Source organism: Fundulus heteroclitus, chromosome 2, assembly GCF_011125445.2.
Source record: "Fundulus heteroclitus isolate FHET01 chromosome 2, MU-UCD_Fhet_4.1, whole genome shotgun sequence".
In the NCBI taxonomy this organism is placed as follows: domain Eukaryota; kingdom Metazoa; phylum Chordata; class Actinopteri; order Cyprinodontiformes; family Fundulidae; genus Fundulus; species Fundulus heteroclitus.
Window position 1 is genome coordinate 4,424,567 of NC_046362.1, and position 25,404 is coordinate 4,449,970.

Here is a 25,404-nt window from a genome sequence, read left to right on the forward strand (position 1 = left end):
ACTAAATACATTTCTTCCTATATCCTCTTTAAGCCCCTGTGATGGTAATCTAAGTGTTTATTAGATGATTCAGGGGTCTGTCATCTTCTCCTACTGTCTCTCGCCAAAAAAACACTTGCAACTTCCTTTGCACTGACCCAGTGGCAGTCTCGTTGCTCTGTTCTTGTTCCCGCGGTAAGACAAACAGCTTTACGGCACTTATCATAAGTGGCTGTGGGCTTTTTTTTCCTGAAGTCTCTTGTAACTATTGTGAGCCGCAGGCTGTGGTTTATCAGGCTTGTTTTTGACCGTGAAGTTGCTTATTTGGGCTACAAAATAACCAACTATGAACCAGACCTTTATATAGACCCGCATGTGTTGCTGTGTTAGGCAGTGTGAGCTGGCAAAAATGATCTCTCTGCATATAAACATTTCTCGCTCTCTCTGTAGCTGCTTTGAGAGTGAAAGTGTGGGGTAGCTGTGGGGGCACACAGAGGGCAGCCAGTGTTTACGACCGCGCTATATTCAAAAAGTCCTGTAGAGGGAGTGCCACTCGAAAAATGACTTGGTGCTGCTTTAAAGCTAAAGGTTGTTTAGAAGATGGACCCAGCTTATTTATTTATCAAATTTTTTTTTTTGGGGGGGGGGGGGGGGGCAGTAGGCTTGGTGGATGGGCTTGGGGGGTGAAGGTGTTGGTCCTGGTGGGTGGTTGGCTGCCGCCTCTCCCTAGCCCCCTGGCTATGGTGGTGCCGCTGGTGGGGCCCCCTTCTCCAGGTGGCCTTTCGGGGAGCGGGGGTGCCTATTGGAGTCAGTTAGGGAGCTGGCTCCCTGGGACTGCTGTAGGCTCCCCAGTCCTTTTCTCCCCATCCCCGGACTCCTCCCTCTGCCTGCTCCATCATGCTGCCACGCATGTAGGACCTTGGGGAGGGGGGCGTTACTGGAGCTTGTCACTTTCTGATGACGTCCCTCACCCCAATTTTATTATGCATTTTAGACACTTTCACTCCAAACATTTTCACAACACACATTCATGTAGGCCATGGTATGGGGGGGTGGGGGTGAAGACGTCTGGGGGGGGGGCTTATGTTGTGTGAGCCTCGCCTCGGATGGCTCCACTCACCCCCTCTCGCATTTAGACAATGAGGGTTCTGGGTAGTTGCTTGGAGGGGGTGCACCGGCACCAGCTACCTTCCGGAGGGGGGAGGGGGGGTGCTGAGTTATTTGGATTATTTTTATTTATTTATCTTTTGCAACTATACAATACAAACACATGCATTAAAGTTAGGGACAAAATGCCAAAAAGTTCAAGGAGTATGAACATTTTAGCAGAGCCCTGTACATACAGCAGAAAATAATTCAAGGTGAAAGTTTGTTCTATTGCCAGTGGCGATAACGGAAATGTAGGGCAGCAAATGACCAGCCTGGCCAACCAGACTGACTTACACTGTAAAGATGGCATATCAGTCTGGAAAGCCGCCAGTAGAACCCGGTTTCAAAGGAGGAACTAACAGGGTCAGCAGGAACAGGTAAGAACCAATCAGATAACTATAAATGTGATGCAACCTCCAAGCAACATGCTGTTTTTTCCCTCAAGGTGCGTTCACAATGGTGGCGTTCACAAAGTCGCCACTTTGGCGTGCTATTGCTGACCTGACATTATCGCCGGCCATTCGCACAGCATGCGACGGTAATTGTACAGCGGGCAACAACTCAGGAATACAGCAGTACAATACTAGTGATGCTTTCACTTCCATGCCACTCCAGCCTCGCCACTCACTCTTCTCCATTTTTGCTCCTTTCTGGATTTGTCTCTGTAGTAATAATTGGTTGAGTGATACAACTCACAGACCGCCATTATCAGCTGGTCTTCCATGTTGAGTAAAAACAGCTTTGTCTCCACTGCAGTCCTTCGCCCCACGTCACAGCCAAATCCAGTTCCTGATTGGTTGTCACGGCGTGCACAGAACACGCAGTGTAACAACCACCACCTACAAATACAGTAAAAGACAAAAACAAATCTTACCTGATTACACTTTTTGTGAATTCTCCCGGCAGAGAATTTTTTTCAACTCCAACAACTGTCATTTTGCATTTTGCATCCCTCGTGGGTGTTGTGTGACTCTGGCTCCGTTTTAATTGCCAAAATCCCGTGTTATGCGTTGCTGGAATTGCCTCTGTGGGATCACTTAGCGTCACTTTGGGACACGTCGCTCCCGTGTGGCACCTGTGCGTAGGGATATCGTGTAACTCTGTTGCTCGGCCTGACACATTTGCTCTCAGTGTGAACGCTTTAGAGTTTATAAAGATATATCCAGCTCATTCAGGTCATAATTAAGGGCATAATTAAAACATTGCTCTGTTGTAGCCTCCATCCTGTTATGATTAGAGAAAAGCACTGTTGCATTATGGGTTAAGAGTGATGCATCGTAAACTCCTGCCTACCGCGCTGTGGGCGCCTGCCCATTCTGACAAGCTGTGGATTGAATACACGTGGCATTTAGGTGGCAACAGATTTTTTTCCTATGATTACTTTTTTTTGGTGTTTTTCATATAATCCTAAACCAATTCCCTAACGTTTGGGGAAGGTTAGAGGAGCATGCATACTCTGCATTGAAGGGCCATCTTCCTGTCTAAATTTCATCTCCAACTTTGCTTGGTGCCCATTCAGCCCATTGAGATCTTCCTTCTCTACTGACTTTTAACAACTTGACTTTTCTACTTTAAAGGTTACCAATCCTTCAGGGAGGGACTTTCAGTTTCATCACCCCTACTTTGGCCATTCTTGCCCTGCCAAAATGGCAGTGCCCAGCCCAAAGTACACCAGTGACCCCGTCCATGCAGCTGCAGAATCACACCAATCCGCTGCCAGGGGAAAACGGCGATGAAATCTGGATGTCACGAATACGCGAGGTGAGTAAAACATTCACTGGAAGCAAAACAAAAATTTCTGGTAACCTGGACTAGTGACTCTTGTCAGGATTTGGGTTTTTGTTATGAGTTTTGGTTTATGGAATAGGTTAGATTTTATTGTAGTTTGATTTTCTTTATCTTTCCAGTTCAGTTCTGTCTCCTCCCGGCAATCTGCCAGCTCACTCAATCTGTTTATCTGTCACTCCCCGATCACCAGTTACCAGCCAATCAGATCTGCTCACCTGTCAACCTCCAGTCACTAACCAATCAGTTCAGTTCATTTCAGTTACCACCTTTCCTTTGATTATTTCCACCTGTCACTTGTAATTAGTCTTCACTCCTGTTCACCTGCTCACTCCTCTATATAGTCCTGCTACAAACATCTGCAATCTGCCAGATCATTAACAAGCCTTCGGTGAGTTTTGTCCAGCGGTCTCTTTTTGACTGACCTGTAGATATTACCCTGATTGCCTTTTTGACTTCTGAGCCAGCCTGAACCCTGAACCTGATTTTCCTGCCCTGTATGATTGTTCACCTGTTTTTCTGACCTGGACCTGCCTTGAGAGATTCTGAGTTTGCCTTATCCTGGTCTGTACTTCTGCCTGTTTTGGACTGCTTTTCGTGTACCGGATTTTGGACTGCCATTCTGACCATTGAGCCTGCCTGTCTCTGTATGTTCATTAAATCCTGTGTTTTCTTATACCTCACTTGTTTTGGTTTGAATACTGGGTTTGCCTGATTCACGCTCTTAACAAATCTATGCCTGAAAGAAGAAGCACCAAGAGGTTTGCATTGATTACAAATTACCTAAACATGATCCAAAAACCCTGAGCAACTCATGTTAAGCCCCATGATTTATCCCAAGAAGTAGTATTGTGTAATTCCACAGTCTCTGAAATTTTAAGTTCAGCAAAAATCTCCTTAATAGCTTTAATATAAGCCATCGTACACTTAAGCTCTCCTACCCTAATATATTTTGGAAGAATATACCCACATAAACATTCTGCCTTTTTATGGTCTGGGTCTGGAGTTGGGTTCTATGTTTTACTTCATACATGTCCACCAATTAAATTATCTGTTTAGTTGTCCCGGGCCACCAGACTGACTCTTTGGCTTTGGCTCTGTATTTTGAAATCTCCTTCATTCAAGCACTGAACAACCATTGGACTCAAGGGAGGTGGTATGAAAAGAGAGAGAGGGACTTCTGACATCAGTTTTCTTTTTATTGAGTTTATTTTAAAGGTATAGATAAAAAATAAATTCAAAACAATACCATATATACAATTATAGGATTAAAACATGGCTGTAAAACAGATTAAACATGATTATAGTGGGGCTTTTGACACAAATAGGGTCTTGTTTGTTTTGTAAAAATTTTGAATCTGATCATAGACTTGAAATTAACAGGGACTTAGTTCAAAGTTCAGTATCTCACAAAAGGGAGTACATTGAACAAAAGAGGTTTTATGGAGAGGGACCTTACAGTTGCCATCTGAGGCAGCTGTGGGGAATCTTCTGTATCACTACAGATTAATTATATAGTCTATAAGTGGTTCTGGTACAAGTCCTTAAAGATATTTGAAAATTAGTTTTAATTAATAAAATGAACAAAGTTAGGGTTAGCATCTGCATGCATGCAAACACCCTCTTGGAACAACTCAGTGAGAGTTAATTCACACTGAACAAAAGCAACGAAGCCTCTCAGAGTCCAGGAAGTTCCACAGGATTTGATCCGTAGGTCCAGGGGCTCCGACTGTGTGAAGCAGGCAGAGGTAGTCAGAGGGTACGGTTAGAGGTTTGATCAGCAAGCTGGTTAAAGGATCAGTGTGAAGAATTCTGGGACAAAAGGGACAACCTGAAAAGGGACAAAACAGGAAAAATCCAACACACGAAGCAGACAGGCTATCTGGCAGCTTTAATAGAGTACTGCATGTATTGAGATTTGAAAAATGGCTGATAAAGAAATAAAGGTGTTGTCAATAAATTCTGGCGTTACACCATTTTCCACAAATTTCTAGAGAGCGCTGTTTTGCTGAAACATTTCTCCTTAAGTGAAAAAAATACGCAATCTCACTGCTGCAAAAGCAGAAAAAAACTACACAAACAACAAGGATCTGTGACTTAACAACTGTGAGGGGAAAGAACGTTATGTTATTTGATATATTTACCATGAATAGGTTATCTCATTGCATATAATTTATCCTGTATTAAATTCTTTTATTTTGTTTTAGAGTCCATGCAAACCACTCAAACAGCATTTGTATTAATGTCACTAATAAAATCTGATATGAGGTGAACATTATAGATGACCAACTCTAACATAACTAAAAATAAATAGAAATAAATAAATACATGCTCAATAAATAAATAAGCATAAAATAAATGCACAAAAAATACAGCAAATAAATGGTAAAATCGGCTAGCCTTGATCATAAACGGACAGGTTTGCAACAGAGGACATGGCTATTCCTCCACTGCTCATGCAGTCATCCCCTTACAGTCAGCTGACTGTCCGCGGTTTTTCCGGCGTGTCTGGCTGCACGTCCCGATTCACACTCCATTCAGACAAATTTTAGACATTCATAATAATACTAGCTTCCTTACCTTGCCACACGATTTCCAGAGATGATTCTGCTTAGCAGTGTGATGAACCTCAGTGTCTGTTGTTTCCTGCATTAGTCTGGGGACTGGGGTTGCAAATTAGCCTATAGGCTAGAAACCTTTCATGCAACACATCTATACATTTTGTTATGGCTCTGCCTATTACAATTATGAATGTAATGTGCGCTGCATTGTCCCTGACAAATAAACTAATAAAAAAAATAAAATAAAAAAAAATCCTTATTAGACGTTCGTTTGTTTTATCCACGTCCCAAAAGCCGACTCTGTCTAAACATTACATCCTGAATGTTACGGGCGCTGCCGTTTTGTTTTGCTGCTTCCGCCTTCAATCCCAGAGAGCGGTAGTACCACAGATCGTCACTAGGAGGCGAGGAGCAACCAAGGAACCGGGATAGTGTGGTGTGTAAACGGTCGTCTTGGCTTGGTTAACTGATCCAAGCTCAGACTGGTCTCGGCTTGGCTCGGTTAAAAAAGTGTAGTGTAAACGGGCCTCTTGTCTCGCTGGATGAATACGAAATTAGCTTGTCAAGTGCAGCACTGAGATCAAGTAATGCCAAGACTGAAGTTCTAAATCCATCATTGTTATGAAGCTTGTTCTGTGAAACTTTGACTAGAGAGCACTGAAGATACTTTTTATAGAAGGGTGAATTAGTTTTTTAACTGTCTTATTATTATTATTGATGCATCTAGAATTGATTTCTTCAAAAGAGGTTTGATCGCCGCAGTTTTCAGGGCCTTAAATAAATTATGTGATTGAAGAAAATTATTTCCTTGGTGCAACTTTTCTTAGGAAACCTTGTGCGCAATAAACCACAGCAAGTTTTTTTTAGGTTATGAAATGTTTGTCAAAGACACATAATTCAGTTTGTTAAACTAATGATACTGCAGAAACAAGAGACCTTCAATTCAATTTTATTTAATTTATATAGTGCAAATTTACAGTGCAAATTTACAAATTTACACATTATCTCATGACACTTTACAAAGTCATATCCAATCATAACTTCCAGACAGATTGGTCATAAAGTTTCCTATCTAAGGAAAACCAGCAGATTGCATCAAGTCTCTCCAAGGAGCATTCACTCCTCCTGAAAGAGCGTATTGCATACTGAGCATGCATGAAGCGACAGTGGAGAGAAAAACTCCAGCTGAACCAGGTTCAGTGTGAACGGTCATGTGCCTCGACCTACTAGGGGTTAGAGAAGACAGAGCAGAGACACAAAAAAGCACACATTGATCCAGGAATCCTTTCTATGTTATATGGTAATGGAAGATGATCTGCCTCCCCTGGATGATGTCACAGCTAACAGAACACCATACTAGTGTACCTACTATGGAGAGAAAAATGACAGAGAGAAAATAAAGTTTAAAGTTGAAATTACAACCAGCGACTCAAATTGGAGAACAGTAGGAGAACTCAGCAAAGTGAGAGAAATAGATCTTGATGTCCTCCAGCAACCTAAGCCTATAGCAGCATAACTACAGGGGTAGCTCAGGGCAACCTAAGCCACTCTAACTGTAATCTTTGTCAAAAAGGAAAGTTTTAAGTCTAGTCTTAAAAGTAGACATGGTGTCTGCCTCACGGACCAAAACTGAGAGCCTGATAACTAAAAGAGCTGCCTCCCATTCTACTTTGACATGTTGACTGTCTGGTTGTCAGATTTGGTTTTGTTGAGAAAATCTGCAAAGTCCTTGTAGGACTTGCTGGATAAAAGTTCAGGAGGGACAGAATGTGAGGGATACGTTAGCCTGTTAGGAACTCTAAATAAAGGGTGGTCAATTTTGATGTTTTTATGGATAATATTAGAAAAATATACCTACCATGATCTCTTTATTTCCTGATAATATATAGAAAGACTTTCATAAATTGTATAATAGGTATAATAAGAATAATATTATCTCCTATAAAATGTTGCAGACTGGTCCCTATAGCTGAGTTTAGTCACTTTTAAACAGGTTTCTGAAAATGACAGCTCGGTAGAAACTGTTATGCAAGTTTTTTGTTCAACAATATTTTCCCATTTGTTTAAGTTAATTATGCTGTTAGTTACAGATAATGTGAATATATCTTTACACACTTTTTGATATAGTTCAGCTTCCCTCTCCACGTGCTGTAATTCACTTTTTTTTTTGCATAATACACTTCAAGTAAAAATGTGTTTGGCAGAATTTGTAGCTGTATAGTGTTTAATGACAGTGAAGGCTGTGATGTTTCAGACATTAAAAACTGCGGTGGTGGAATCATAAATCCATCTGTTGCAGAAAATTTATTAAGGGCTCTGCCAAGTAAAGATGTTTTGTTCACATTTGAAGTCCTTTTTTTCTATTGACTTAGCTGAGAACTTGGCTTGCAGACCTCTTAGCTCTTGATGTCTTTATTTACTCAGCTGGAAATTACAAAAAAACAAAGAAAGAAAAATAAATCCTACGTAATGGGGTCTCAGAGAACTGTAGCTCCACTTATTGAAAATATCATAGCACATAAGTAGATTTGATTTCTACTTCAATCATACTAATGCACTTTCCGTGCTAGGTCAAAATGTTTACTATTTAATGATTTGTTTTTAATATTTTAGTTCAAAGTTTATCAAAGAATTTCCCAAATTCACACTTTGTGATCCATCTGTCAATCTGTCCGTCCTACCAGCCAGCCAGCCTCCTACTTAGCTCCCCCAAGCCAGAAAGCCATTTTTTTCAAGGACGCCCATTTTAAGAGACAATAGTGTAACAGGACTTTTTCCTCATCGTTGTTTCGTGACATAAAAGTTATTAGAAAATGCAATATGGCTGCCATGTTTGTTGAACTTAGTGAAAGCCATGGTAACAACAGTTTATGTACGCTTGTGTTTGTGTCTCACAAAATGTTTCAAACACAATAAATTGTGCAGAGTTTGAATGTATAGAAGGCAGAAAAATCATTGTTAGATTTTCTTTTTGCTAAAAGCAGTTAACTAGGTCACTGAACGTGTTTCTTGGCATGCCTCATTGGTTTCATCACTATATGTGGGAATTTGTGTAACGGTTTTCAGTTAATGTGCATTTTTAATTTAATATTCTGAATGTTAGCTGTGTTTTGTTCACTTCTTGTTATGCCAACAATCCCCCTGTGTATGGAATTTAGTCTTTGTGTATGGATTTTGCATTTACTTCATCCTTTTGTGCTCTTAGCTAGGTTCTCGTTTCTTTTTGCATTCATTGTGTCATTCCTCCATCTCCCTTTGTGCCCTGTCACACAATATTAAAAATCTCTCTTATTAGCGTGTGGTTAAAATATGATTCCCTCTCTTTCTTTCTTTCTTTCTTTCTACAGATTCAAGGGGCCATCCTTGTTGCCTCCCTGCTCCAGATAGTCTTAGGCTTTTCTGGACTGGTGGGTCTTGTGCTTAAATACATCGGCCCTCTGGCTATTGCTCCTACAATCAACCTCATTGGCCTGTCACTGTTCATCGAGGCTGGGAAGAAATGTGGCAGTCACTGGGGAATTGCTGCTCTGTGAGTGTTTCAACAACGCACCCATTTAACAGTTTTCAGAGTGATGTCCTCTTAATATAGAGATTATGATAAGCTTTTAGTGTGCCCAAATGGCCCTTAGTTTGCTAAAGCTCAAAGCATGTTATGCACGCGTTACACAATATGAAAGAGGCTTAGTCTGCTGCATGTGCCAAATTCCTAGACAACTATAAAACTATAGACTCAGCCTCTACTTTGCTGGTTTAGTGTATAATTGATCCAGCCATACACAGCATGTGTTACTCAGATGTTAAAAAACTACTTTGGAATTTGGTTCCATATTGACATAAATCATTTCCACAGATTCAACAGCTTTCTAGACTGCCACATACCAGAAGTGTTCTACAAAATTCTTGTCTTGCTAGAAGCAGCTGTTAGTAGATGGTTGGGGTTACACTAAAATCATAGTGAGGCATTAAAACTTGAACTGGCTTCTGAGGGTTGAAGTCTGCAATGATAATATTTGACCACATTATCATACCACTAGCTGGGACGCATGACAACTTTAGTCCATAAACAAATCCTTCTGAAGCAGGCTATCTATCTACACTGATTTAAATCTGCTATATTTCTTAATAGTCACACTTCTACTAGTTACTGCATCCTCAGACTGATTTCGGTGTATTGCTCTGCTGCAACGATCTGTTTGATGTGTTTTGCACTGTGAGCAAACCTGAATCTTCTGAATAAGTGTATCTGCTTGCAATAACATACATTTATCAAATGCATTCTCATGCAAAGATGAAATGTAAAGAACCACATTGAAACCCAGCACAGATGTCTGTCAAGCACTTGATGAGTGCTGAGTTCTGAATATGCCTGAAGGCAACCACGTTTTTTGAGGACAATACTATCTGAGACATAATCTCTGCAGGTACTTTCTCCATGAATAGGGGTTTGATGTCTTAAAAAAATAGTCAAATGTGCTTGTGATAAAGGCAACATGATTTTGTTTCATTGAATTAAATTATAGCATCTTAAGAAAAAATATTTAAAATAGAAATGACTGCTGCTATAACAGATGACATTAAGTTGTACTAATTATATCTAGAATCTTTATTGATTATTGTTTTGATATTGAGATGCAGACACACATTAAAAATCTTTTGTTTAGAGGTGTAATATCTTCTAAGGTAAGAAAGGCCCCCGTAGGCTCCTGTCTAGAACCTCCCCTGGCTGACTTTGACCTTCAGAGAAGTCACGGAGAATGTGGAATGGTTCTCATTAATTAAAATAACAATGTAGTTGCTCCATGGGACAGACATACACATATGTGAACGAAATGGAACAGTCATGGAGGATGTGGAATTTGGGGCTAATGAAGTCTATAGAGACCACCGTGGTAAATGGAGGAAAACTCATTTGGAGCCCAAAGGAGCATTTTAAATTGTCTTGTTACTGAAAAGTGCAATATAAATAAATTTGCCTTGCCTTTTACACGGGAAATGAAAAAAAGAACCTTTAAACTTGCACACTAGCCCAGATCAGCTCCACCTGCTGCCAGTATTACTGCCAACTTGCATCCAAAAAAAGATTTAATGGGAAAGGACTCTTTAATCAAAGCAGACGAGAGTTAGCGTTTGCTATGATAAGTGTTGTCATAACAATGCAGTCAGTAAGGAAGGAGGTAGAAAAGGGAGCCTGTAAGCTTCCTATCATAGTTTCTTTAGCATAGGAAGCTCACAATGTCCCTTTCTGCCGCTAAGGAGCTATAAGGAATCCCACAATCCTTTGCGAGATATGACATACAAGCGCAGCCCATCTCACGGAAAACAAAAATGTCTGAAGATAAGAGAACGCGTTCCTTGTAGTTCTTTTTCAGAAGGCTACAGGCCCAGATTTGACTAGAATCATCCATGTGCATTTCCATTGCCTAATAATGAGGGAAAGGCTGTGTGAAAATGGCACAGCAGTCTGAAGCTCCTTTCCTTCCCACCATAGTGTTACTGTTGAGCTTATGAAAGGTTACAACACTCCCAAAGGACACTTCCACTAATTGTCAGAACCAATGTTGAACACCTTAGTTGAGCAGCCATAATGTTTTTAAGACAAAAAGGCTTTTGGCTTGAAAACCCTTTTGATTTTGATTTTCAATTCAGTTCAGTTTATTCAAATTATGTGTATTTATATAGTGCTGATGCACAACACATGTTGTTTCAAGGCACTTTTCACAATTCAATCCAATCATACAGATTTCAGGTCAATCACATACATTCAAAATTTATCCTAATTATCAAACAATGCAATTGAGTTGAGGTAATTATTCCGATTGGTAAAAAGCTAGGAGACCCAGCAGATTGCATCGAGTCATTGACCAACAGCATTCACTCCTCCTGGATGAGCGTGTGGTGATAGTGGACAGTTGCTTGCAAGCTTCATTCTTGTGTTCTTTGTACATTGTGGATTTCTGCTAGATTTCTTCCATGTGCTTTTCTCTGTTCAGTTACTGTTCATTACACGTCTCCCATCAGCTCATCTCTATTAGTTTCAGGTGTTCCTTATCTCCACCTGATTGCTCTCACTTCTTTCTGCTTTGCCTTTCTCCACATGCCCCTCTATATAAATGCTTTCTGGTTTCTGGTTTTCACTACTCATCACTGGCTTCTTCTGTTGCTCTGCCTTATGTTCCTTTCTTCTGATCTGCATTCCGTTGACTGCCCATTAATCTGCATGTTTCCCATATTATGTTCTCATTGTTCTGCTATTTGTAAGTTTTTTTTTATTATTATTAAAGAACTCAGTTTTTCAGCTCAGTCAGTCTCTGCATTTGAATCCTTCACAACCGAAATGTGACAGTTATGTAGAGCTAGTCAGACTCAGTTAATAAAGTGTAAGTGATTTTCAGCCCCTACTGCTATTGTGCCTAATATAATATTATGGAAGCAGCAAAATTATATTATTATTATGTATTTATAATTATGTATTTCACCCTCACCCTTTTTATTGGATTGTACACTTATGGTTAGGATAAAATAACGTCACAACCAAGTAAAGATCATATATTACTATGTATCTGAAAGTTAACAAAGGGGTGTTTTCTTTTCTTTACAGTAACTTTTGTAAGTGCTGTTCAGAACTAAGTTTTATACAGAACGTGTGGTTTGCTTGTTTGTTTGTTTTTAGCTGAATCTTGGAATTGATTGAAGAACTTAAATGACCTTATTATTTGATACGGTTGGTCTTTTGAGGAAGATATATTATTAATAATTTCCCTTTAGTTAGATAGTAAAATTAGGGCTGGGCAACGATTAAAATATTTAATCGCGATTAATCGCCCTGATTAATCGTGATTAATCGCGATTAATCGCATTGTATTTACAAACTCCAAGAATGAATTCAAAAGTAGTGTAAAGAGCACTTTTATTTTAATGTTCTGCTGCCATATGAACAAAAGTGTTGTAACATTTGTAGCACTTATTTTATACTGGATATTTTCAACCCATCTATTGAATTTAGTGCACTAGTTGATCTTTTCTTCATAAGAGAACAAGCACTGCAGCCAAAATATGGCCTTTTTTGACCTGCTGTATATTAGCCAGTCCCTAAGCTTGATGTATCATGAAACTGTTGACCTTTTGGGTTTTGTGGTTTTTATTTTATTATTACAATTTAATAATAATAATAATAATAATAATAATAATGTTATGTTCAGTGTTTTTTCGCTAATCCACCTCTTATATATTTCAATCCTTATGTAATTTTGTCTGTGTTGTGTGCACCTGCCTGTTGCTTTAATCCTATTAATTTCCCCGTCGTGGGATAAAAAAAGGATTAGCTAATGTTATCTTATCTTAAATAACACTTTTTAATATATGTACTGGGTTCTTTCAAGGTCTTAATTACATGTTATGTGTGGGCTCCAGTAACATCCATCCATCCATCCATCCACTGATCTACCTGGATGTTCCTTGGAGGACTGAAACGCCTCAGTCAGAGACGTCAGTCTGTGGGTCTGTCGGGGCAGTGAGAGAAGTTTCGTCTCCTCTCTCCGTTTCTGGGGCTCGACGTTTTCATGTTTTTTCACGTGCTTAGATAAATTTGTTGTGTTTCCACTGAAATGAACCGGCTTTTTACAAAACATACAGCTTGATTTCATTTACGGTATTAAAATAAAGCCGAACGGTGCTACTTCATGTTTTTCCGCTGCTGCGGTCTCTCTCAGCTGTTTGTGTATTAAGTTTGTGTGAGAGCTGAGTGGGCGGGCCAGGCTGAGCCTGCGTGCTGATTGGCTGGCGCCGCTGAGCCATGTACGAGAGGGGAGGGGGAGCGAGAGTGCTGCCGTGACAGCGCGCTGCAGTCAGCGTGCCTGCTGACTGACACTGACTGAAAGCATTTGAGCAACATGCGTTAATGCGCGATAAAATAAATATCGCCGTTAATAGTCTAATGAATTAACGCGAAATTAACGCGTTAACTTGCCCAGCCCTAAGTAAAATATTTAAATAAGTTATTTCTGTGCATTGAAAACTTCTTTTTTGTCCATGTTTCAATTGATACTCCCCAATAATTTACGAGAAAAGGTTTTTAGTGGCTGCTGTAAAAAGCTACCAAACATTTGATATTTGAATGTACTGTATTTCAGTACATTCATGATACTGAAGAATTATGATGTGTTAATCTGCAGTCATATCAGTTTTGCTGCATGAAATATTAATCCAGATGGAGGTCTAATTAGAGATCAAATTTCCTGCTCATTGTCACATGTTGCTGATACACATCAATATTGAATTGTTGTGTCTAGTATAATGAATTGCTTACATTGTCTAAAACTGAGTGGTGCATGTCTTACAATATTTATATGAAAAGAGAAAGAAATAAAGATTTTAATTAGTAAGCAGCTGTTTTATTAAGGACAGACACCAAGGACAAAACACAGGAAAATTGTAAGGATGGAAAAAGCCACAGTGCCCCGGTAAAATATACACATCAGTTTTGTCGCATATCACTTTTTCTTTAGCTCTATTTTTGTAATCTACAACAGACATGATCATGCTCCTAAACTCTTAAAAGTTATTCATTTCAAAAAGCTCAAAAATATTCAGTTGCCATCTACTTTAAAACTCTTACAGTGCTTATTTCTGTAATTCTATTTAGTATTTGTACCTTGCTTCTTTTTCCCAGAGGGATTTAAACAACTACAATGCTGACACAGGCAATGTAATAAAACTTACACAGATGCACAGGAGCCGTAAAAGTTAATAGGAAATTAAAACAAGATGAAAAAAAAGTTAATAAAGCTGTCTGCTTAAAGTCCAATGGTAAGCATTTCACAATGTAAGAGTAACAACAAAAAAAAACACATACTAGTTTGAAACAGGCTCCTCATTCCCAAAGTTCTCCTCCTGACTGCTGCTTGGTTTATTTTGTGGAGGACGTTTTTATCAGCATCATGCAAGGGATCATCCATGTCTGACAAGCCCTCTACTTCTGAGTTGTGCTCAGCAGTTGTCTTTAATGTCAATTCCAGTGCCTTTGACAGAGGAACTGGCTCTGCAAAACAGAAGAAATAAGATAAGAAATTCCTTTATAGTCCCACAATGGGGAAATTTGGGTGTGACAGCGACATAGACACAGAGTTTTCACACATAATTTTTAGTAATGAAGATTAAAACAACCTAATCTAATCTAGTAAAGGTATATAATGTTTAATATTCCAGACAGAGGACATTACAGCCAAAAATAAGAAGTGATTTAAAAGGTTTATTTTAAAGGAGCAACTGGTGTGAGAGTTAAATCTGTCTCTTAGGGCACATACTTGGGCACAGGAAGCCACCAGGGGGAGGCCTACACAATCACCCCCACCCCCACCCACTTCAAATTCCTTACCCCCCAATTAATGCCCTACTTATATGTGTGTTGTGAGAATGTTATAAATGAAAGTGTGTATAATAAAATTGGGGCCATTGACATCACCAGACAGGGAAGCTGGGAAATCCTTTCCACTCCCCAGCGATGCCCCAACCCCCAAGGTCCTATATGTGTGACAGCATGATGGAGCAGGCAGAGGAAGGTGTTCAGGGATGGGAAGGAATGACTGGGGAGCAACACGCCTTCCTAGGAAGTCATCTCCAATAGGCACCTCCATTCTCCCAAAAATCCCCCAGAGAGGGAGGCTCCGCTAGCTGCACCACCATAGTACACAGTGCCAGAGATAGGCAGCAGGGCCTGAGAGCCAACCGCAAACTGAGACCAACAACACCACCCCAAACCACCCGTCCCCCCTTTGGACCATCTGGTTGGAAGAAAAGGAGGGAAAAACACAAAACAAAAAAACACTCTAGTCAGCCAGCATGCCCGAACCACGAAGAGCCCTATTCCCCCGATAGAACCAGCACTGAGAGCGGACCATAGTACCAAGACCAGGAGCTGGACACAGCCATCCCAGACTAAACTCTGTCAGAGGGGGGTCGAGAAGGAGCTGATTTTCAGGTTTTATAATTAATATATAATCTTTTTCATTTTGCTTATGTTATTGTTTATCATTTCGATTTGTAACTTTTTTGTAGCAATATAGTGCAACATTAAAGTGCACTATAAATAATATTCATAATTGTTATCAATGTCATTCCATTCATCCATTTTCTATATGTGCTTATGTGTGAAGGGCTGTGTGGGGCTGGTGCCCACCTCCAGCTGTCAGTGGCACTGCGAGAGGCAGAGTTATTATTGTAATTATTAACTCCAACCTTCAGTGGGAGGTTCTCATTGGATGGAGGCTGGAAAATCTGAGCTCAGCTGTTGCATTTGACATAGGAATCGTCTTTGATACATGAACCGGTGGAATAATAATAAACAGAGGTGCTTTCATTATCTATGTATCTGATTTGTCCGCTGTAACATTTTCTTTTAAACTAAATGTATTGTCTTCTGTTTTGTTGTTATGTGGTTGAACAGTTTTTTGCAGAACCTCTGCTGACAAAACAGCAGCAGTTTCCTTTATTTTTATAATAATAACTAATATTGTCTTCAATAAAAGAAAAAGTTAAATAGCAGAGGTTCTTCTTATGTATAATAGTGTGTACAACAACCAAACCTAGAGGTTTGTCTAAGAGCAATTCGTTTTGGTGCAAATGAGGCACTTGTCATACGCCCCCCCCCCCCTCCCCTCTACTCCACTCTACCCAACCACCGAACATTTGGGATTAATCCACACATTGACATCCTTGAGCTCAGACTACAAGATTGCAGCAAAAAATAAAAACGGCGAGTTTGCAAAATTGGTAAGCCGTTCTGCAGCAAATACTGTGATGTAACAGTTCAAAAAATGTAATAGATAAAAGAGAAAACCAAACGGATTAACGATTTTGACCCCAGTAATATTAAAATATCTACGACTAAATTGAAATTTGCATTTTGCTGCACTCCTAGAGACTCCAAATACATAACAAAATGTATTTAAGTGCTAAAAAAGTGGATTTTGCATGATATCCTTTAATGTGGAAAACATATAATAAATACATTCCAGTGAATTGTGATAATTAATGGAATGTGTGAGCAGAGTATACATTTTCTCCTATCTTCTGTCCTTTGTCTTATTGTCCTACAGGACAGTCTGCCTGATCCTCCTGTTCTCCCAGTACCTCAGCAAAGTTGATGTTCCAATGATTACATACAAGGACAAGAAGTGGAAGGTTTTCCAATATCCTCTCTTCAAGCTCTTCTCTGTGAGTTTCCCTAGATTATAGAGGATTCTTATGCATTTGTCTTTTCGCAAGGTTGTTTCATTAGACGCAGGCATTTTGAAAACTAAACTATTGTCAGGTTTAAGGTACGCTCATCGTGGCCACAAATTTCATTTTAATTTTGAGTTCATGATTTTTTTATGCCTGATCATTTTCCAGAATGAAACCATACAGCGAGTAATGTCATGGTTGTTAAACTCAACAGCACATGTTGCAATTGATTGTGGATTATCTCTAATCAGAACAAGGCATAATTTACACATACTGGGCTTAAATAAATACACCCCCACCAGTGTTTGGCTAAATGGGGTTTAGCAACTTGTACCAAACCTGTTTTGCAGCACTATTCTTGAATCATTCAAACGTAAGCCCTCCTGCTCAAATGATCCCAGACATAGCAACAATCTACAATAGAACAACTGAAAAAGAAAAGAATCAAGGTGTAGCAATCACCCAGACAATATGCAGCAGTAACTGAAAGACCTTGACCTTTGTTTAGATTGTAATCTGTTTTGTAGTTTTGACCCCCTCTGTCTAGACTTAATACATTTTAGAACCTGGTAACCTGTTACATACAGCAGAGCTCTAGAAAAGACAGACGTTATATTTTCAGTATAAAAAAATTGCTCATGTGCGGTTTAGCCACAGCATGTTGTATAGCTACATACAATTTCAATATTGCTAATTTTTAATTCCAAAGTTGAGGTAATTTATCCAATTATTTCACAGTAAATAAAAGTTGTCAAACATTTGCTTAATGATAATCAACGAACCTCTACGAGTCTCAAATTCTCTTTAGAGCTATTCATCTGCACTCGAAGATGATTTCTGTCAAGGGACCACAGAATCCTGCACTTAATAGTGTGAGGAAATAAGCCAGGATCTTTCTTTAGATCCAGTTGACGAGGTAAAAGTTAACCAAATCTCATTAGCACCTTTTGCTGTGTTTGTTTTTCTTTTACCTTGCTGCTGTATTGCAGTTATTTTCTTATGTTTTTTTTAAATAAAGATATACTTGTATATAGTAAAAGCCTGTTCTAGTTCCAACATAATACCTGTTGACAGAATAACTCCCCAGTCACTTGGTATTGTGAACACAATACATGCACAGTCTGTTTAAATCTAAAAATGTTTGCTATATGAGTCTGCTAACATAAGTTGAACACTACTAAGATGCTCTCTATGTTGGTCTTAAATTCCAGGCGTTGTTCGGAATGTGTGGGGCCTGGCTGGTCTGCTTCTTACTGACCGTCTTTGACGCCTTGCCTTCAAAGTCTAATCAGTATGGCTTCTCAGCAAGAACTGACATCAACCTGAACGCTGTGACAAACTCGCCGTGGTTCCACATGCCTTATCCAGGTAAACGCCAAAAAATCCTCCTTCACACCCAGAATCACAAACTGTTTCAAACATCCAGATGCAAAATGCAACTATCAACACAGGCCAAAGAGCACACCACCTGTTATGATCAAATGGGAGCACACAGTCTTTGGGCATCAAAACAGTAACTATGTTTACTAGCAAAAACAATTCACGATCGGATTGATATGTATTCGGATTAAAAAACAAAAAATTATCAGATTGTACCTTTTTATAGCGGCACACAATCAATTAATCTGATCAAGATGTGCGTTTATATAAACCTGGCTGTATTCATAATAGAACCACTCTGACATGTGCAGTTAATACATTTCCCTAAAATAGTAAAAATAAAACCACAGAAGAAGTATTTCCGTCTTTGCTGTGACTTTGGGCGACTGTGGCTTGATGGGTTGAGTAGTCCATCTGGCAATTGGAAGGTTGTGGGTTCAAGTCCAGCTTGCCCTTGCGCTGGAAGGCACTTAACCCCAAGTTGCCTACCGAGCTTTGTCTCGGTGTATGAATGTGTGCGCGTTAGTGAGAGCGATTGGGTGAATGTGGCTATAGTGTACAGCGCTTTGGGTGGTCAGCATGACTAAGCGCTATATAAGTTCAGTCCATTTGCTGAGCAACAAGAAAATATCCAACAAACAGCTTTTTTGTCTTCTGAGCACCCAAGCTGAACATGCACCAGATTCTAATTAAGGGTTGAAATGTTTGTGAATAAATTATAATATTATGCACATAATACTGTGCACATAATTAATATTACTATTATATACTATTATAAATAATAATCAATTATTAGTAGATTATAATAATAATCTACATAGATCAATCTAAAATGTTTGAAATAGAAAGGTTGTATCGGGAGCACGGACGATTTTGCTTCGCGGCTTATTTCCGCCACTCAAAGCAGAAGTACGCCACGTTGACATGGGAGCGCACATGCGCACTCAGGTCAGCTTGCCACTTTCAGAATAACTTGATCCTGACAAGTGTTTACATGCATGCAGATCTGATCACAATATTCTGATTGGTTTGTTTACATCACAGATTTTTCAGCCCTTTATTCCGATTACGTTTGTCCATGTAAACATAGCTTCTGTGAAGTAATAGGGGGCTTCATGCACACCTGTATGGATTTCCTCCTGAAACACCATGTACTTATATCTAGAAAGCAGAGAACACTAAACCAAATATAGATGCATCATACTTTGTGGATGCATGGATCAAAACCTATTTCCTTTGAGTGCACATGTGCAAATTACGGACCTCTCCCTTGACAAGCCAAAATATGCATATTCAAATAAATGGAAATGGCCTGTCTCTTCCGGTAGGAAAAAGAACTTCCACAAATTTAGGTTAGATTCTAAATGACTTAAATGTATGTAGAAACACAGATTCAACTAGTAGCTGTAGTTTATGAGGAAAATCCGACTCATTAGGTAACGTTACACACTACTTACATGGATTACACAAATTATTATTTTTAAATTAATGCTGAAGTCCAGAAGGATGCTAGTGAGACATTTCAAACTTATTGCAAGTATTTATTCCATAACAACTCTAAACACAATTGCACTCAGGGGATTGATGCAACAATCTAAAACTGTTGTTTCACTAACAAAAAACAGGTCAGCCTACTAAAGCACTTACTAATAATGATGATATGAAGGATGATGGCTTTCAATGACCCCCCCTCTTGTAGGCAGGTGACTAAGGCAGGTGACAATGGGTTAAATCAAGCACCTGATCCAAATGTTGGTGATGTACATTTAGAGGCCAGATTGAAATTGAACTTTAAATGAAAAAGCTTCCTGTGAACATAAGCAGATTTACAATGTGACTGAATTGCATTCAAAAAACCGACTCTTGCTGCAAATTGCACTTTAATCGAGCTCTTTCCAGCTGTGTTTTACTGCTAGCATGGCTTGGCTCATGCTTTGACTTTGTTGGTGTCTCATATCTTTGTGGAGGAACTTTGGCCTGCATGTATTTACAACTTTTCTTCAGTTCCTGAGGTTAGTAGATTTTTGGGGGGTTTTCACCACGCTGTTTCAGTCAAGCTGAGGTCACAACGTTTAGGTTAATGTCTTTATTCTCTTTCATTTCATTATTTTAGAAATTTTTCTAAGTTTGATGACCCAGTCTGAGTAAGCTTCAGCCGTCGGAGAGATGGCCACACATTTGACTCTAGAGGACTTTTGTATACAGGTGATTTCATGGGTAACAATCTGGAAGCTGAGGAGAAGTCTTGTTGCTCAGTCAGATGCAACTTTGCATACCATAATGCCACATTTTGTAAAAGACTTCCTCTAACCATGACCACCAAACAAATCTGACTTGTCTAGTCCTTTATCTACTATCTTTTACGTTACTGTACCAGGGTTTTCTTTTTCTCTGAGCATTGTATGGTAAAAATATAGTATTATTTATTTCATTTAACCTTTATTTGTACATGCTGTTCCACTGAGATCAAGTATCTTATTTACAAGAGAGACCTATTTTGATCATACACAAAACAGCAATACAGAAGTGACAAAGACAGTAGCAATACAAACAGTAGCGTTTTTTTGCACGGGCAAACCGGGCAGCTAACCAGGGCAGCATTTTTTTCCATGATGCAAAGCACAAGCATTTAAAAAAAAGAAAATCAATTTAAAATCATCAGTGCCACAAAAGCGGTTTTCCATTATCTATCATGTCACTGAGTGGGAGATTGGCAATTTGGTGTCCCTTGAAGCTGTAGGCACCCCTGCTTGCTGTGAGGAGATGCTGCAACCCTGCAAAAAGGCTGACAGGCTTATAAGATGAGGAAAGGGGAGGGGCCAGTTTAGCTCTGGGTTTCTCCAACGGGGTTGGGGGGGGGTCCACTCTACAGTGCAAAACAGGATGGTATGAATGGGCAAAAGTCAGTCACGCCCAGGGTCCGGGTGGCCATAGGAAGGTTCGGGAGGATTCCTGAACGGCCAGTGGTTGAATTTTTTTTCTACCCCATAATAAAACACAGCTGCAGTGATATGTGGGTGTGAAGCCTTCTTCGTGGCTGCAGGTGGCACAGTACAAGAACAGACCGGATCAATCTGATATTTTGCATTGAGTGGTGTTACAAACGGCCACACCTAATTTGAGAATAAAAGCTAGAAAGAGACTGGACTGAGTTAAAGTAGCAGAGATGCCGGAAAGAAAGGAGAAGGAAACGAGTGGAGTAGAGAAAATGTCTGCAGGATGCAACCTGTGCACAAAACTAACCAACGATTAAGTTTTAACCATGGGACCACAGTGTTTTACTGGAGGGGCCAAGGTTAGCATGGTTAAAGCCAGCCAGGCCAGTAACGACGCCGGAATGAGCAGCATGGCTACAGCGGGTTACCAAACACTCCCCACATGGCCCTATCATCCCATCCCAGACTTGGCATATATTATGAGACTGTTTTGGATGAGTTCAGGCCACACAGATCAATAAAGGTTACATTATATACGAATGTATAAATATTTACTCTGCTTTATCAATTAAAATGAATGACTATCCATACTGACTGACCAGGAAAAGTAAGACACTACATGAGCGAGATGGTTTTCAAATAAAAAATGTTTTAATAAATATAGGCTACATCCTGTTTTCCTGCTGTGTCAGCTATTTTTGCCAAGCCCAGGAAAAATAGAAATAAGTTGCTCGGAGGGGGTCTCGCCCCTTCGCCTCCAGGTGTTATTGAATGTAGAACCGCTACTGAATACAAATAATAAAAACTTTCCACTCAAATTAAATAAGCTCATAAAGAAAACCAGAAAATAAGAGCAGGTTTCATAGGAAGATTTCTCTTTTTTTCTTAAAGTAAGTTAAGAAGAATTAAAAATGTCTTCCAATTTTATACTTGTGGACAATTTTTATTTTAGAATCATGTGCTTTAAATGGATGAAAATGGCTTTCTAACTCTTCCAAGCATAAGTAGCAACAATAGCTTTTCACACTGCACTGTCAAAACCTCTCCTTTTATAGTGACCACACTTGCCAAATATCTCTTAATCAAGAGCATTTAACTAACAGCAACTGGTTTTTACTTTACTTCTTGAGTCATGTAAAAATCGCAAGGGTGTACATAGTTTTCCACAAATGCCTGTGTGCAAAACCCTAGAATTTAACGGGTGTCCATTATTTTCACCGGGAAGAACTCTTTAGTGAGCCTGGCATGGATGTAAGTACCGTCAGGTGAAGGAGATTTAACAGCTGTTTCAAATTCTGTGTATATCAGTCAAATATGTTCAAGTTTAAACTTTGGGAATATGTTGTGTATTAGAGTGACTTCAGGACCTTTAGAAAGAAATACATGTCAACTGAGAACTGCAACTATTTTTTGACAGACTCCTTTGAATTGCTAATATTTTTTATCACTTCCATCTATGTATTCACTTAGTAAGTGTGTGCATGTGTACTAGACAACTACTTTCACAACACCTACAGGGGACGTTATATTACTTAAAATGCAACTTGAGTAGTTCAGCGAGGGTTTAGACATGTGCCAAGGTACTCAATATGGAAGGTTAAACTCAGTTTATGGGTTTGCCACAGTCATGTAAAAAGGTACTTTAGCTTTCATCTCAATTTTCCATTTGTCAGAATTTTTGCATTCCAAGTCGACGCGACTGCCCACCAAAGTTGGAATTCCAGCTTTAAAGCTTGAGGGGTATTCTTACCCAGACCTTTTTTTTATATGACACAAACACAGAAAACAAAGTGATGACATGACATGGGCTGGATTTGATCCACTGCTGGTATTGAATCAGATACTGGTGAAGTTATTGGATTGGGTATCATAAGCCCCTTGTTCCTGGTCCCCGCACCAATCCAGATGTCATGGCTAGATGTATTTTATCCATTAGTTTTAACATATGGGCAGTGCTGGTTGCAGAAGCAGCAGTTGGACAGTTTGCTGCTCTGCCTCATCTGCTGAAATATTTTTAGTTTTAAGACAGAGTAGATACAAAATAGATGTTAAATAAGCTGGAAAACCAGCACTCCCTGGTTCTTCACAAATTTAATAGGGGCAAGAAAGTGTTTGAGCTACATGCCGTCATGAGCTCATTACAGAACCAAGACAATGTGTCTATATGAAGAATAGAAAAAATCTAAGCCAATCAGAGGCAGGCTCAGCAATCAGTTCAAAGAAGAGACATCTGCGATAAGATATGATAGATGTTAGCGTGATTTAAAAAAAAAAAAAAAAAAAAAAAAAAACATTTACAGAAGTTGAATTCATGTTGGATTGTTACAGTAACAACAACTGAAAAATGTACTACAGGAGCACGGAGTGGAGCAATACCTGGCATTCTACTGTGGAGTGACAGAGCTTTAGGAGCAACAGGAAGGCTGACTGAATTACTGAGAAAGTTGCTGTATTTGATTACTTCTAGCATTCAACCTCTCGTTGTCATGAAGCATAAAGGTTTTTTGGAAATGCTGGCAGCCGGTTGGAAGACTTTGACAGATGTTTGGAATATTTACAATTTGAAAATACCTGGAGAGACTGCTTTAATAGGTAATGATGCTTTGAGCACTAAGTTTGCAAATCACTCAAAAAAGATGTTTAAAAATAGTTTTCCAAAAATGTAGCTAAACGATGTCCCTGAGTTGGTCTGAATAAATTAGTGAATTTCTATTTTATGGAGCTGTTAGGAGCATTATTCCTTAACACTCTTGTACAGACACTGTGTAACACCATCTACTCATTTAGAATTAGTATAGCTATATAAATAATCAATGTATCATATAGATAATTGACACTATTACTGAGAGATTATGTTTGCTGATTAGACAACATTCATCAATAGGATATGCCACAGTGAAGCCAAGAATCGTACAGCAGACATAATCTTAAGATTTCGTTAAGTTTTAAAGTCTGTTTTGCCATTTGTTGGTTGCTTTGTTGGTTTGGCTCACAAGAGCACAAAGCAATGTTCATAAAAACATGCAAGAGAAAGTTTGGTGCGAATGACCTAGACTGGCCTGCAGAGTTCTGACCTCAACCTCTGACCTCAACCTTTGCGAGGAATTAGAGCGGAGACTGAGAGCCAAACCTTCTTTTCCTACATCAGTCTGGTCTTACGGAAGTGTGGTCAAAAATTCCCATAAACACACTGCAGAATCTTGTGGACAGCCTTCCCTGAGGAGTTGAAGCTGGTATAGTTGCAAAGGATGCACCAAAGTCACATTAAGCCCTATGATTAAGAATGGGATGTCACTTAAATTTGTATTAGAGTCAAGGGAGGTGAGTGAATACTTTGGCAATATTGTGTACTAAAGGAGCTATTTCTGAGAATAAAAAAAATTGCAGAGAAACATATTAAGTACAGGTTTTACTAGTAGGGGTACCCTAGTTACTGCCCACATTGAGCAAAGTTTACTGGAAGGTATAATAGTCCAATAATCCAAAGATTGTGAGTTTTATTCCTACTGGTTAGTTTAATCTAGTATTGAACCCTAAATTGCTTACCTTCCTGCACAGCTCTATACATTTTACTTTGGCTTCCAAGTGGCACCGTGAGACAGTGGGTGTAATACCTAGTTATCAGTCTTAGGGGGCAATTACCTTTTCAAGTAGGGCTAGATTGTTTTGAACCATCATTTGACAACTGCATTTTGTATTTCTCAGGTATTATTTGCCTGATAGAATAATCAAAAAACACAAATCAGACCTATAGTTAAGTTCTTAACGATAACAACAGAGAACAAAATTATCAGAAATTAAATAAATAAATAGATAAATAAAAGGACGTATTGCACAATTGTTGATAATATGGCATATTCAGATGAAAATTCAATATTCAAGTTAAACAGGGGAAACACAGCAGAAAATTTATACAACATGTGAGAAAAATGTGCTACATGCATGATTGCCCAGCAACACCTCAGAGTAACTAAAGCATGTACAAATGGACATTAACATCTGGGATACGGTTTTAAAGATCCATGATCAGATCAGAACCCACTCAACCATTAGAATTTTGTAAACGCTTAAAGGTGTATAGCCACGTAATATGCTTATTAAAAAAAGACCAAAAACCGTTTGATCATGATAAAATAAGGTTATATACACAAAACCTCCATCTTGACAGTGTTTTGATAATGCTTTTTGAGATGAGAAATAATCCTCTCTCAGGCGCGATGAACAAATCTAAACAGACGTGGCGACATGTAGCGGCAGTATTGCATAACTATCATAATGCCGGTTTGCTTAATTTGTAAATCAATTGTAAATAATGCCGGATCGAGCCTGACCCTCTGCAATGCTCTGAGAGCATTGAAAGAGCTACCCAGCTCCACAGCCACAGCCCCATGCAG

The 25,404-nt window shown here is 39.2% G+C and overlaps 1 protein-coding gene across 2 annotated transcripts in view; it reads left to right on the forward strand.

Annotated features, from left to right (window-relative positions):
• The window catches only part of si:dkey-106n21.1 (solute carrier family 23 member 2), an 82,889-nt gene that overhangs the window by 18,036 nt on the left and 39,449 nt on the right, over positions 1-25,404 (forward strand). For both annotated transcript variants that reach the window (XM_036146029.1, XM_036146035.1), the window contains 4 exons: positions 2,706-2,889; positions 8,822-9,003; positions 16,568-16,685; positions 17,906-18,062. In XM_036146029.1, coding sequence (XP_036001922.1) covers positions 2,706-2,889; positions 8,822-9,003; positions 16,568-16,685; positions 17,906-18,062 — 641 coding nt within the window. The remainder of the gene's footprint in view (positions 1-2,705; positions 2,890-8,821; positions 9,004-16,567; positions 16,686-17,905; positions 18,063-25,404) is intronic.